The sequence below is a fragment of the Thamnophis elegans genome, chromosome 1, assembly GCF_009769535.1.
Source record: "Thamnophis elegans isolate rThaEle1 chromosome 1, rThaEle1.pri, whole genome shotgun sequence".
NCBI classification, from domain to species: Eukaryota; Metazoa; Chordata; class Lepidosauria; order Squamata; family Colubridae; genus Thamnophis; species Thamnophis elegans.
This window is the reverse complement of record NC_045541.1, coordinates 128,117,258-128,131,745: the sequence shown is the minus strand read 5'-3', so window position 1 is coordinate 128,131,745 and position 14,488 is coordinate 128,117,258. Positions and strand designations below refer to the sequence as shown.

The window sequence follows — 14,488 nt, the reverse complement described above, 5'->3', positions numbered from 1 at the left end:
GTTTGTCTGAGTTGGTACTTCCTTGATTTGAGTATTATTTGCAACTTGATTGTCTGGTGATAATCCTAGTGTTATTCCGTACTTATCGGGATGTCGATTGCTGGCAAGGAAGTGTTCTAGTGTTTTTGTTTCCTTTTTAGCTTTTTTATTGTCTCTTATGAAAGTTGTTTATGTGCCCGTTTCATGGCTGATTTCTCTAAGTGCCAAGCTTCTAAAAATTCCCTAGCAGTTTTTGGATTTAGCTTGGGCTAAGATGCTCACACTTTCCAATTGAAACTATGATTAAATCTGTCCATATGTTGGCCAGTGATCATTATAATTAATTTGCTAACAGTATAATTATTTGTAAAGACATAAGACTAAATAATTTTCTGAAACTTTCATAATTAAAAGAAAAATTGTGAATTTTTAACAGCATTAAAAATGGATGTGCTAGAATCTTGATATTACCAAGATTTAAATATAGCACAACATTGCAATTGATGGCCTATTAGATATTACAAAATCTAATATACTAATACTCTTTCAAAATTTTCTGAGAAAGGAAATGCAGTTTTAAGTAGTTTCTTTATAAACACCATCTGAACCAGAGAATTCTGGTGTCATTTTTTTATGAATTGCACAAAACATACTGCTTTGTTCCCTGCTTTTAGAATAAAAGTATTGCTTTTATATTTGTTTGTATGTTTATTTATATACTACCAGAGTTTCTCTGTGAGAGAGGCAGGCAGTTTATAAATGTGATAAATGAATTTCAGCAGTTATATTCTGTTCAAACAAGGCTTTTGAAGTTGATTTATGTGTAAATGCTTCTTAATAAAGTATTTATTGCAGTTATAAGTTCTACTTAGTAGGATGCAAATTCATGAATTCTCGTCCTGATCATTCCTATTCCTTATTCCACATAGGTGAAAGGGGGCAGAGGCTGCAGGCAATATTTCTTTGTTGCAGCCACATAGTGTAGAACTACCTTGCTCCTTGCATTAACTTTTCCACTCTCATTCTGGTGGCCTAGAAACAATTAAAGACAGTTGTTCCACAGAGCCTCTGGGGAATGAATAATCACTCTTATACTTACTGCTTTTATAGTTACTTGTGCTTTTCCTGGTCTTTATGTTTTTATTCTGATTTTATGTTATAACCTATCAGGATTATTTTTGTTCAACCTGGCAATATGTAAACAATAAATTAATATCAAATGCAATAAATACATGGTTTAAGTTATTGATCAATTTTAAACTTTATTTTAGATTGATAGGATTAAAACCTGAATCTCGAAGTACTACTTCAACTAATACAAGTACACCACAGCCTATGAATAATACTGTACATTATTTGGCATTGGCGTTGCTTCAAATACAGCAAGGAATTGAACGCAAATTTCTCAAAGCCCCACTTGGTAAGTGTTTACTTCTGGAACTCTCTTGATTTATGAAGGAAAAGGTAATCTGGATCAAACAGATGTGTCAACTGATTGCCTAGCAGATATATTAAGCAGTTTGTTAAAATTGGGAACATGTAAGGAAGTTGGAGTTTGAAAATTGTCACTGTATTTTAGAGACAAGTGACCTGAACATGTGTGCAAAGATCATTCATGAAATTAGTAAAAAGGGAATTTCAAACAAGTTCTATGTCTGTACTTTTCATCCTAAGTCCAAAGAAATAAATTTACAGAGAATGTTCAAAAAAACCTGGACAAATAAGATTATCTTAAAATGGATTTGAAAACCCCTGTAATAAATAGGAACAATAATGAAGCATACTTGAAGCTTTTTCTTATTCAATTGCTAAGTCGTCTCCAAATATTCACGACCCTGTGGACCATAGCATGCCAGGCTCCCCTGTCCTCCCTTATCTCCCAAAATTTACTAAAATTCAAGTTCATTGCCTTGATGACACTAAAAATCTCATCTTTTGTCTCAGGCAAAAGACAATATACATAATGGAGGATTGAAAATGTTTGTAAAACTGCAAAATTCACAATCATTTTGGTAATAAACATTGCTACAGTGAAACACAACGTCAATTTTTAGCCACACTCTTTTATTTCCCATTTCTCCTCCCCACCCCGATGGTCCTGGTTCCTATAGCAGTGCAATCTTATTTTTGGAAAAATAGGCTATGCTAGTGAAAGATTCTCTTCTGTTTCCAAATGAACTTGAAATAGTTTAGTTTAGTTTTAGTTTTATTAAACTTGTATGCCGCCCTATTCCCCGAAGGGACTCAGGGCGGCTAACAAAACCGAATAGGGAAAGGGGGAGTACAAAAAACAAGAAGACAAAACAAATACAAACAACAAATTAAAAACTCATCAACAGCCGCAACCATTCGAGTGGGGCTGGGAACTCATCAGCCCCAGGGCTGCCGGAACAGCCAGGTTTTAACAGCTTGCGGAAAGCCTGAAGGGTGGTGAGGGTCCGAATCTCCACGGGCAGATCATTCCAGAGGGCCAGAGCAGCCACAGAGAAGGCCCTCTCCCGGGGGGTCGACAGTCGACACTGGCTAGTTGATGGAATCTGGAGGAGGCCTAATCTGTGGGATCTAATTGGTCGTAGGGAGGTAATTGGCAGAAGGCGGTCTCTCAAGTACCCAGGTCCAATACCATGTAGGGCTTTAAAAGTAACGACTAGCACCTTGAAGCACGTCCGGAGTCCAATAGGCAGCCAGTGCAGCTCACGGAGGATAGGTGTAACGTGGGTGTACCGAGGTGCACCCACAATCGCTCACGCGGCTGCATTCTGGACAAGTAACTAGGTGATGCAGAAGAAAATAAAAGATCAGAAAGGTGATAAAAGGAGGAAAAATGATAATCTATATATGAAATATTTTCCAAAGTATTGCTTTTCATAAAGTGCATGGCAGTTATCCAGCTTTATAACCAAGGTAATGGGACAAAGCTGGAATTGTTTATTCCAAAAACAAACGTGCTGGTATTAATAGGGTAAAAGTTCTGATAGACACAGCAGTTTGATGATCTGGCAGAAACATGATTATTTCAAAGAAGTGAAATTATATCCAAAGGGAATGGTAGCTTTTCTTTTTTTCTGGGCAGCTTCAATTTGGTCACTGCCTTTTAAGCTGTCATGCCACTAGACTAGATTAAGATTATATTTTGTTTGACCTTATTGTAGTACGTTTTAAATAAATTGTGGAAGAATGAACCCTAGCTAGTTTTTTATCTTCCAACAAATTGGCATTTGAAATCACATCGCCACTCTCATTGGCTTGTTTTTCATATGTGTGAAAAATTTATGTGCAGAAGAATTATTTATCTAATTCTTTTGACATTACAAGAAAGAAAAGAGATAGTTTAAATAATAACTGGTAATTCTTGAAGGTGAATTTGATTATGTGCAGATGAATTAATATTCTGAATTTTAGGGAGTAAGTAAGCAGGTATATCACCAACAATCTGATCTTCTGATAAAGATGAATTATTTGAGGAAAAGTAGTACAATGTATACGTGTTTGTTTAGAAAGATAAGGATATTTTTAGTCTGTGCTACTGAAGAGGACTATTGCAATCAAAAGCCACTGGGGTAAATTTACAAATTTTATTCTGTTTTTCACATTTTAGACACCAGATAACACTGTTATGTCCACCTAATTATTCTAAGCCATCTGTCCAGTATACATATTCATAATATTATACGGATTATTTATATTATATTCTAATTTTATATATTATTTTAAAAATAGTTTCTTGAATAATAACTTCTGTGAGAATTAAAGCTGAAGTAGGATCACAGAGAAACTAACACTATGTTGTTTATAATCTAGATAGATCCTCTATTGTCTGAATCAGTTTCTAATTTCTCATTAACTTTTGAAGTTTTCTAAAACTTTTTGGAATACCAAATGTTTGTATCTATCAAATGACTCCATTTAGTTCATTTAACACTTTGTGAAAAAGAGACTATATTTAAATTTACAAAATGAGTATATTACTTTTAAACAAGGTTGATTATTCTGCATATTTTTGTGCTATGCAAATAGTACTAGAACACAGATGTTTCGCTGCATAATAAATAATAGTGTGACATTGTTTTCTTTATTTGAAGATGGCAGTGATGGTGGCCGTTTACACAAAACAGTCTTGGATCGTTGGCGAGAATCTCTCCTTTCTTCTGCTAGCCTCTCTCAGATTTTTCTTCATCTCTCAACACTGGAGCGAAGTGTAATCTGGTCTAAGTCTATTTTAAATACTCGGTGCAAAATGTGTAGAAAGAAAGGAGATGCTGAGAGCATGGTGCTTTGTGATGGCTGTGATCGAGGCTATCATATCTACTGTATAAGACCAAAGCTTAAGGTAATTTGAAGTATTTTCTTTAGAAGATTAAAACTTATTTCTGATGTACAAAAACATTTCAGTAATACGTTCTGGCTCTCTTCAAGGCTGTTCCTGATGGAGACTGGTTTTGTCCAGAATGTCGACCTAAGCAGCGCTCTAGGCGACTTTCATCCAGACAGAGACCATCTGTGGAAAGCGATGAAGAGGCTATAGAAGAAATTAAAGAAGAAGATGAAACTAGTTATGAGGAAACTGGGCAAAGTGAAGATGATTATGAAGAGGAAGAAGAGGATGAGAATATTGATAATTCTGATTCTCAAGAAGATGAAAAAAGGTAAATCAAAAACTAAGTTAGAAATATGCAGAAGTTGCATATAGACTTCCAGTAGTCTCTAGTTTTCTTTCTAGGGATACAAATCTTGGAGATATAAGCAAGAGAGCACGTGTGTATATTAGTTTAACACAAACAACCACATGACAAAGTAATAACAGTGGAGCATTGGGATAGCTGCAAGAAATATTATTTTCCTACAAATAAGAACTGGTGGGATACAATAGACAAAATGAAAATGAAGATGCTAAAGTGCTCTGGGATTTTAGAATCTGAACAAACAAGCACTTGCCACATAACACCACAGGTTTAACAATCATCAATAAATACAAAAAAAGTTTGTACAGTGGATGTGGCAGAACCTGGAGACAGCAGAATAGAAGAGGAAGAACTGGATAAAATTGAATTATACTTGAATAAAGTACAGTAGCTACCTATTTATCTATTCATAGATTTAGCCTTTGGTTTCAACATTTAGCCAGAGAGATGGACTACTCCTGATTGCACATTCTTCTAGATCAAGAGTGACTGAAGATCTGTATAGTAATTTAATGTTCTGTACCTGTTACTATGCCAGAAACATCTTGTAATTCATCCATATTCCAGAAAACACCAAATTACAGTAGTCCATTATACTGCACTAACATTTCCAGTTAGTTAAAAAAAGGTGAGACCTGACTAGAACTACTAACTGAAAAATATCTTCCTAGATTTTAAACTTTTCCATTGATTATTGCTTATCATACTTAAATTCCTGTATTAATTGACACCAGGTTATATAAAGAAATGCTAATATCCATTTTGGAATGTCCTTGTGCTAACATTACCATCTTTGAAAACCATCATTTGTGCGCTTTGAAAGTAATAACATAGCTGATGATTCTAGAATGGAATTTCTTCACTGCAGTGTCTCATTTGTACTGTATATACACTTAAAAATCTGATTGAATGTATCTTTGTTCATTAAGTGCTGAATTCACAAGTTTAAAGAATAAAACAATAAAAAAATATAGTGTCACAAACATTTATAATTGTCTAATTTCTTACAGCTTATCCAAATTGGGGAACCCTCAAGTAAAACTTACTTTAAGAACAAGAGCCTCAAAGCTTGCTAGTAATCAGCTGAGTACTGGAAGATACAACTCTCGCAGTCAGCAGAATACACCTAAGCAAATTGGCTCTTCATATAAAGCTCCTGGAAAGAATATTAGAAAAACAAAATCTGCTCCTCCATCAGGGACAAAAACACTACGACTTAGCAGTCGTATTACTCGCCATAATCAAGAGATGCTGAAGGCAGATGCGTTTATAGAGTTGACCAGCCATCGAAGACAACGCAGAGGAATAAAGACAACAGACACTACTCCAGACAGTAGTTCTGGTTCCTTTGGCTTCAGAATTATTGAGGAAATGAATTTAAGGAAAGAGAAAAGCTCTCCGATTTCAGTAGAAAAAAAACCACAAGATACAGACCCCCCCAAAAGGGGTAGGAAACGTCAGTCTACAGGTATATCAAATTTTTAAAATAAAATTGACTGCCAGAATAAATTCAGCTCATATTTAGTGTCACTTGGTTGCTTTGTGAAGTAGTCCAATACTGCTTTTGATTATTAAGAATGGAGGGTATTTAATGGGTTAATTTGCAAGCGTAAAATTATTTGTAGCAATATTGAAGAAATACTGCTTGCTTACTTTGATTTGGGGTAGTTTGAATAGGATGAGAATTCTTAACCGAATCATTTCAACTGGGTTTATTTTTGGTTTTTTTTTATGCTTATTGACTAGCCAGCTTCATAATATTCAACATAGTATGTTGAAAGCAAACAGAAACCAGGATCAGAAAATGCTTGGAATAGTTGAAAATGCCTAAATAAAATATTGTTCATTGGTGACATGAGTTTCTCTCAGGGTGGGCAATTGATAATATTTGTATGATGACATCGCAATTTGCTGCAGACACCATTGATTGGAGAAACTGTTGTTGGAAGAGTGAGCTGTGTTTGCATCAACTTTTGTGAATTTAACAAGAAGCTTGAATTGAAATAAATTAGCACAAGTGTCAGTACAGTTATCTGTTTCCTGATCATGTTTTTCTTCATAAAATAGAACAAACCAGGCTCAGAACAATTTATTTCTAATTATACAGTATGGAATTGTAAAAAGTACTTTTTCTTTCTTGTGTTCCAATTTTGAGAATATGGAGTCTAGTTGTGTAAATAGGCATGGAAGATTAATTGGCAAATTACGTTTCTTTTAATTCACCTTTTTGGCTGAAACACTTGGGATTGAGTTATATCTGTATTCTGGAAGCAAGTCATAAATGAAAACTATACAACCATCCATAGCACGCTCATTCAGTAACCACCCATTCAGCAACTGTTCTAAGTTACAACATGCTAAATGCAGGGTTTTGTGATCATCCTTATAATTCGGCTTTTGTGATCAAGCAATTACAATTTGAGTACTTGAGAACCAACTCATAATTATGACAGTGCAGTGTTCCATGGTAATGTGATTACCATTTTCAACCATTACTACTGGCTTTTGACAAACAAAGTCAATGGGGAAGCCAATAGGAGGTTGCAAATAGTGATCACATGATCATAGGAACTGTGCACATAGAATTCATCTAACAACTGGAACTGCTGTTATAAGTCAGTCATGTGATGTTACATTTAATGATTGCATCACTCAGTGACAAAGTTGCTGTTCCTAATTACCATAATTGAGCAAAGACTACCTGTAATCCAAAGACCTGAACAAGTTTATAATGCTGGATATATTACATTTTCTCTACTTTCTCCACATTTGTCTTTTTTGATGTCCATGTGTGATCCTATTATTTCAGAATCATCTCAAGTGCCACTGAATCGGAGAACCTCAGGGCGTCAGGGTGGAGTACATGAATTATCTGCTTTTGAGCAGCTTGTTGTAGAACTGGTGCGACATGATGACAGTTGGCCTTTTATGAAATTGGTTTCCAAAATACAGGTAACTAATAATTTCAGAATACTAAAATAATTAACTTGAATGTATATTTATTGGAAATAATTGTAAGGAGGAAAAATAACTAAATGTAAATGAAATCTGCTCTTCATAAATATGTTATACTGGGAAAGAAAATTGCAAACAAATAAAAAGGCCTCACAGTAACATACTAAAATTCAAGTCCTATAAATATTCAAATTACATTTTGAAATTCTTTCCTTCATTGAGACTTGCAAATGCAATTATTTTTGCAAATAGATGGCAGTGTTATGATAAGAAGTAGAGAATGCATCATTATAAAAAATGTTGTTGCTTCTCAGAGAACTTAACTGAAATGGACCAGAAATATGTAAAATATATATAACAATCCATAAACAGCTGTTGAAGACAGGGAGAAAATAGAAGTTACAATAAGGGTTCAGCAGAGGGCAGTGTGTATCTGACTTGTCTGGGCTCAGAAGCTAAGCTATCATAATACAGTTGGTATTAGGTGGGAGTAGAGAATACCAAGACAATAAGGTAGATTGGAAAGTTTTAAAACCTCTTTCCAGACAAAGGAAATGGCAAACCACTTCCATATTCTTTCCAGGGAACCCTACATAAAAGTATCTAGGAAGTCAAAAGTTAAATTTGAAGGAATTTTCACTTAAGTATCACTACATGTGCTGTTTGAAAAATAACAAATATGCTGTTAGGTTATACAATCAGTAAGCCAGCTTTGATGGGTAGTATGGATGCAGAACTAATTAATATGTGTAGTATTATTAAAATCAACTAAATAATATTGCTTATGCTCCAAAACAGTTAGCTAAATTCGGTGAATTAAAAAAAGCAAAGGGGGATTAGGCCTTGTTAGTGTTTGGTTGAGAAATGTTCTTTAAGCCCCCCCCCCTTCCCCTGGAGTATTACAGTACATACCTTGGTCTTCAGGTGGTCTTGGTTAGTTGACCATTCCTGGGGAGGTTAACACTGACGTTGAATTGCCTTCATTTGCACATGATCTGCCAGACAGTGAAGTTGTAGAGGCCAAATTCTTTAGAAATAGTTTTGTAACTTTTTCCAGCCTGGTGAGCATCAACCACTATTTTTCAGAGGTCCTCAGAAATCTTCTTTGTTCAAGCCAGGACAAACTTCCATATATCTGTGTTGATATTAGACCTTAATAGTGAATACCCAAGATTCTGTTCGTTAGGAAGGATCTCCCATACTCAAACCTGATGGTCATCTCATTGATTGAAACACCTGATTAATTTCCCCTTCAAATGAACTGATAATCCTAGAGGTTCACATATTTTTGCCATATAGAAATATGTAGTTTTGAGTCCTTTTCCTCAATGAATAATGAACAAATATATTTGCTTAATTGGGTTTTCTCTATGTACTTTTAGGATGTATGGAGATGTTTTAGATCATGTTTAGACAGAAATATTTAAAATTCAAATGGGTTCACAAACTTTGTATTTAAGCACTTTGTGTTAAGCTATAATTTTCTTCCACACAATCTGAAAACTAATTTATGTCAAATATAGTTATATGAATTTCATTCTTCATACCAAAGAAGCAATACCAATTGCTTGGAAGCAAAGGACTTGCCTAGGAATGAGGGAAAAAAGTTTTGTTTTGTATGAAATTATCTCTTAATTTTTTTGGTTTACTTTATACTGTACAGGTACCAGACTACTACGATATAATAAAAAAGCCCATCGCTTTAAATATAATCCGTGAAAAAGTGAACAAATGTGAATACAAAGTAGCCTGTAAGTAATGTTGACTAAATAAATTAACAATGTTTTAAAAATTTAATTTAAATAACCACAAGCTTTTGGATAATGAATTTAGAAAATAACACTGGAATAGTAACCTCCAGTGCAATAGTTCTAACAGCATTTGGCTTATATTACATGCGTTGATGCTTAGAATATTATATACTAGAGTTCTGCGGTGCTACAGATTCAAAAGGAAAAGTGTGTTTTGAAGTGCAGAGTTGCTTTTTACACTAGCAGCTCTTTTAAGCAGCTGCATTTTTTGCCTTGAGTTGTGTGAAGCTGTAGTATATTTTCCCTTTTGAATCAGAAACGGCATTCCCCTGGGACATACCTATGTAAACACAATTAACATTTAAATAAAATATTAGAATGTATTGTCTCTCTGTCACATTTATGCTGGCTTATTCTGAGAGAAAGATTGTGATCTCCCTTTACAATTCCAATCCGAGAGGTTCCTTGGGGTGGGAGAATTGCTGGCAATAAGAATGGTATTTAGATTAAAAAAAACAGGTTCTGGTCCTTAACCACTATGTTGGATTAGCTCTCATAGAAACAACTGCAATTTCACAGATAAACTCTTTGTTTAAAAATATTTGTTTTTAGTACTATAAAGGCATATTTATATTTTTCCTTACAGCGGAATTCATTGAAGATGTTGAGCTGATGTTTTCAAACTGCTTTGAATATAATGCTCGTAATACAAGCGAAGCAAAAGCTGGAACAAGACTTCAGGCATTTTTTCATGTTCAGGCTCAAAAACTTGGACTTTCGGTTACATCAGGTTACATGAACCATGTTGTTCCAGCAGCCAAAAAGTCACGCATCTAACTTCTTTTTATATCTTAAGAAGAACTTCTTAGGACTTAAATTAGAAGAAGCCTTTATATTTTCATAGAAAATGAAACACTTAAATCATGCAGCCATAGAAAGCAATAACATCTGCCACACCTTGGAAGTGTGGCCTGCACTATATTCTCAATTTATTAAGCACTCAGGAAAATGTAGGAATGGTTCCCCTTTCTACAGTTTTGTTCAGTGTCTAATAATTTTGATATGTATTGAATACAGTACTGATTTATAGTAGCTTTGGTATTTTAAAGACCATTTTTGTCCAAATGCTTTTTTTTTCAGCACCAGCTATTCTTATATTGTTTTAGAGAACAATATTTTCTTTTGTAGACTGTGGCATAGTTTTGTAAGAATTTTACCTTGGCTATAATCATAATATGCAATACGTACAGTAGAAAGAGTGAAATATATGAAGTCATTGCATACCAGTTTTTGACACTACGTGAATGAGTACAATTTTATATATTTGAAATTACTGTGCCAGTGCTGTTTGGAAAAATTAAACTTGACTTTATTAAGTAAGATATTTATTTAGCTTACAAATAATTTGTGTATTTGTTTTTTATTTATAAAATATTTACTTTGCAAATTAAAAAAAAAACCCTTAATTTTATTTTCATTGTGTTTTGTTTATACTTTTCATAATTGACCTCTTTTTATCTGAGAGTTCTTCCACCAAAACAGTAACTTACCAGACTGTATATTCATTTGTACAATTTTGGTAAAAAATGAAAAAAAAATCAAGTATTATTTTACACGTACTAGTGAACAACTCCCTTTGTGAAACTAACTTCTATGGATAGATTTATTCCTATGGGTAGTTAGTTCAGGTAAGTGGTGTGATACCTTAACCATCAGATTATTGCCATTCATCAGCAGTACTGCTTGCATACTAAATGTCATGCTTTTTCACAGGCAGCTTCAAAACAGCTGCCTAATTATTTTTCTAAAGGTTTATCAATTTAGTAAATATTTTTCTTCAAATATTGTTCAATTGTTTTTTTAAATGTCCACTAATTTACAAGTCAGAATTAAAGTTACTGATCATCTTACTTTTGTCTCAAGTATTATTTTACATGTACTAGTGAACAACTCCCTTTGTGAAACTAACTTCTATGGGTAGATTTCCTACGGGTAGTTATCATTTTCAAATGTGTTTAGCTTACAGGAAGACAAAATTTGCAAGGTATTTTAATGATGGACAACATAAACTGTTTCCACCATTTCTTGTTCACTCACTTCTGATTCTTTATAACAGACATCATTTGTCAGGATTGTCTATCAGTAAAGGCTTGATGGCACATAATCCAACCCATCCTTCCTTGCTTCATTGTGTCCTTGAAGGTTGATGCTTGTGTATCTGGCCATCTTGCCTTCTGTCACCATTTTTATAATTGCCTTCAGTCATCAGGAACTTCTCCAGAAAATCTAGGTTTTGTATTATTTAATTTAAACATCTACACTTTATTTCATTTTTAATGCTTTGACACAGGGTTCTAATTTTAACTTCATCTATTATTGGTTCCTGGTAATCATAAAATTTCTTCACTAAGTAACTGATGTCCCGCTAAATCCTTGTTTTTAGAAGTGTGACTTTCTATGGGTTTTTTTTTTCATTTTGTACATTTAGTAATTTCATTCTATGGATTGTTGAAGCCTGAATCACAAAAACTGTAGGATGAGCAACTATTTTGTAGTTTGAGTATTTTTAGCATTTTTCTTTTTTGTTACTGAAATATAAATTGATCTTTCCTGTCTTGGTCATTACTGGCTTTGATTCATACTATTGTGAATCACAAATAGTGCTTTAATTATACCGTGTACAGATAATACTTGAAGATGTCAGATCTGTCCCCTCCCCAAAAACTACTTACGATCCTGTTTCAAAATTGTGACTGCTGCAGAGCTTCACAGTCACATAGAATAGAATATAATAGAGTTGAAAGGGACCTTGGAGGTCTACCTGCTTAGGCAGAAAACCCTATACCATTTCAGACAAAAGGTTATCCAATCTTTTCTTAAAAATTTCCAGTGTTGGACCATTCACAACTTCTGGAGGTAAGTTGTTCCACTGATAATTGTTTTAACTGTCAGGAAATTTCTCCTTAGTTCTAAGTTGCTTCTCTCCTTGATTAGTTTCCACCCATTGCTTTTTGTCCTGCCCTCAGATGCTTTGGAGAATAGCTTGACTTTCTCTTCTTTGTGGCAGCCCCTCAGATCTTGGAACACTGCTATCATGTCACCCCTAGTTCTTCTTTTCATCAGACCAGTTCCAGCAAACCTTCATGCACAAACTTTGGGTAGATTAGCCTTCACCACTGACCATCTACCTATCTCCTCCTCCTTACCAACTGTAGAGCTCTGGCCCTGTCTTTGGGGAAGAAAAGTAGGCCACTCCACCCCTCTGCTATGTGGCTCCAGACCTAAGTAGGTACCACAAATACATTCCTCCTTCTGGGACAAAGCCTCCTTCTGGGACAAAGCCATGGGGCTAGGGATACTGAGGAGTGGAGCAGCCTGCTCTCTTTTCTCAGTGCAAGCTCTTGAGAGGCACAGCAGATGGTAAGGCTGTGATGGCAGTGGGGAGGAGGGTGAGGTGGTAGATCTGGGTCCAAGTAGGTCCAAGGTATGCAGAGACCTTCAAGGAGGGAGACCTTGAGAGGCTTGAGGCAGGTAGATCTGGCCCTGCACTAGGGCTCCCAGGAACCTCATGTTCTGTTTAATGTCCCATGTGATTGATTAATGACCACAAGTGGGATGGAAGAGGTCATTAAGTGAAGCAAGGTTTCCCCCAAATGCCATAATCAAATCAAGCAATTTCTAGTCTCCCCAGAGGTTGGACCTTCAGAAAAACTGGGAGCAGGGAAACGGGTTTACATCAGGGCTCAGATAGATGACCTCCAAGGAGATCCACAAGACAATTCTTTACCTTTCATGGTTTAGAAAGGACAGCTATTGCACAATGGTCCTTTATAGAGGGAAGACGTATAACTCGGTCATGACAGTAAGACAGCTGGTCATGGGAGTGTGTTTAAAATTCAGCATCAGGTTCTTGGGAACTTATGAGGGCCAAGAACGAGGGCAGATGTCAAAGATTATGTTTCACTTTGTGATGCACACTACCGGGCAAAATATGTTCCTGGAAAGCCAGCTGTCTTGCTGCAACCTCTAGGCTCAATTTTGCCACCCTGGAACACTTATTATTATTGTTATTTACCACCAAGTTTTGGAAGACCCCTTTTCAATTATTAAACTTTAAAATTCATTTGTCAACTTCTCTGCATCTGGCATCCAATGGGGAATCCGAGAGGTTGAATCAAATATTACAGGAATATTTAAGATGCTAATGTATGTCATTTACAGAGTTATCTGCCCACATACAGCCCCTCACCCTGCCTCCTCTCGCTCCGCACACAACACCTATCTGCTTCTGAGTTGCTTGGGACTTGCAACTTCCTGCTGGCTTCCTCACTGACTTGTGGGAAGTTGGCAGGAGATTGCCTCAAATAATGACCATGAGATTTGGTTAATAATAGCACCGAACCGGCAGTAACACTGGCAGAAACCTACTCCTGAACCCCATGATCATGTGATCAAAATTCAGATGCTTGGCAACTGGTTCATAATTCTGACCATTGCTGAATCCCAACATCCTGTGATCACCTACAATCTTTTGACAAGCAAAGTCAAAGGGAAAGTCCGATTCACTTATAACTGGTTTTCTAACTTATCAATTGGACTGATTTGCTTATCAACTGCAGCAAGAAAGGTCATAAAATGGGGCAAAACTCACTTAACAAATGTCTCAATTAAAAACAGAAATTTTGGGCTTAAATATGGTCATAAGTTGAGGACTGCCTGTATTAAAACCGAACTAAGAAAGCTAAGTGCCAGACTGAATGGAGATGATGTCTTCTTATCATGGCAGCCACCTCCAGCAGTGAGTAACACCTACCCTCCCCCCCCCAGGGCTCCAGGACAGCTGGTAAAGTCAGGTTTTGAAACTCTTGGAAGGCCAAAAGGGAGGGTGCAGTTCTTACCTCCAGTGGTTGAATGTTCCACAGGGATGGGGCCAGAAAAGGCTCTTCTCCTTGACCCTTCCTGCTTCAATTACTTAGCAGACAAGATCCAGAGCAGGTCTCTTCCACTGGCACAAGAGTGGTAGGCTTGTCCCATCAGGAAGAGACAGCTCCTCAGATTTATCTTAATCACTATAATAAATATGTGTTTTCCCCTCATTATATAATCAGTATCTTCTTTCTT

General features: G+C 35.7%; 1 protein-coding gene across 3 annotated transcripts in view; it reads left to right on the top strand.

The window, feature by feature from the left end:
* The window catches only part of BAZ1A (bromodomain adjacent to zinc finger domain 1A), a 51,700-nt gene extending 40,423 nt beyond the window's left edge, over positions 1-11,277 (top strand). For all 3 annotated transcript variants that reach the window (XM_032230757.1, XM_032230748.1, XM_032230738.1), the window contains 7 exons: positions 1,251-1,399; positions 4,062-4,309; positions 4,396-4,625; positions 5,672-6,129; positions 7,471-7,613; positions 9,280-9,367; positions 10,014-11,277. In XM_032230757.1, coding sequence (XP_032086648.1) covers positions 1,251-1,399; positions 4,062-4,309; positions 4,396-4,625; positions 5,672-6,129; positions 7,471-7,613; positions 9,280-9,367; positions 10,014-10,204 — 1,507 coding nt within the window. In that variant the 3' untranslated portion in view covers positions 10,205-11,277. The remainder of the gene's footprint in view (positions 1-1,250; positions 1,400-4,061; positions 4,310-4,395; positions 4,626-5,671; positions 6,130-7,470; positions 7,614-9,279; positions 9,368-10,013) is intronic.
* Positions 11,278-14,488: the final 3,211 nt, after the last annotated feature.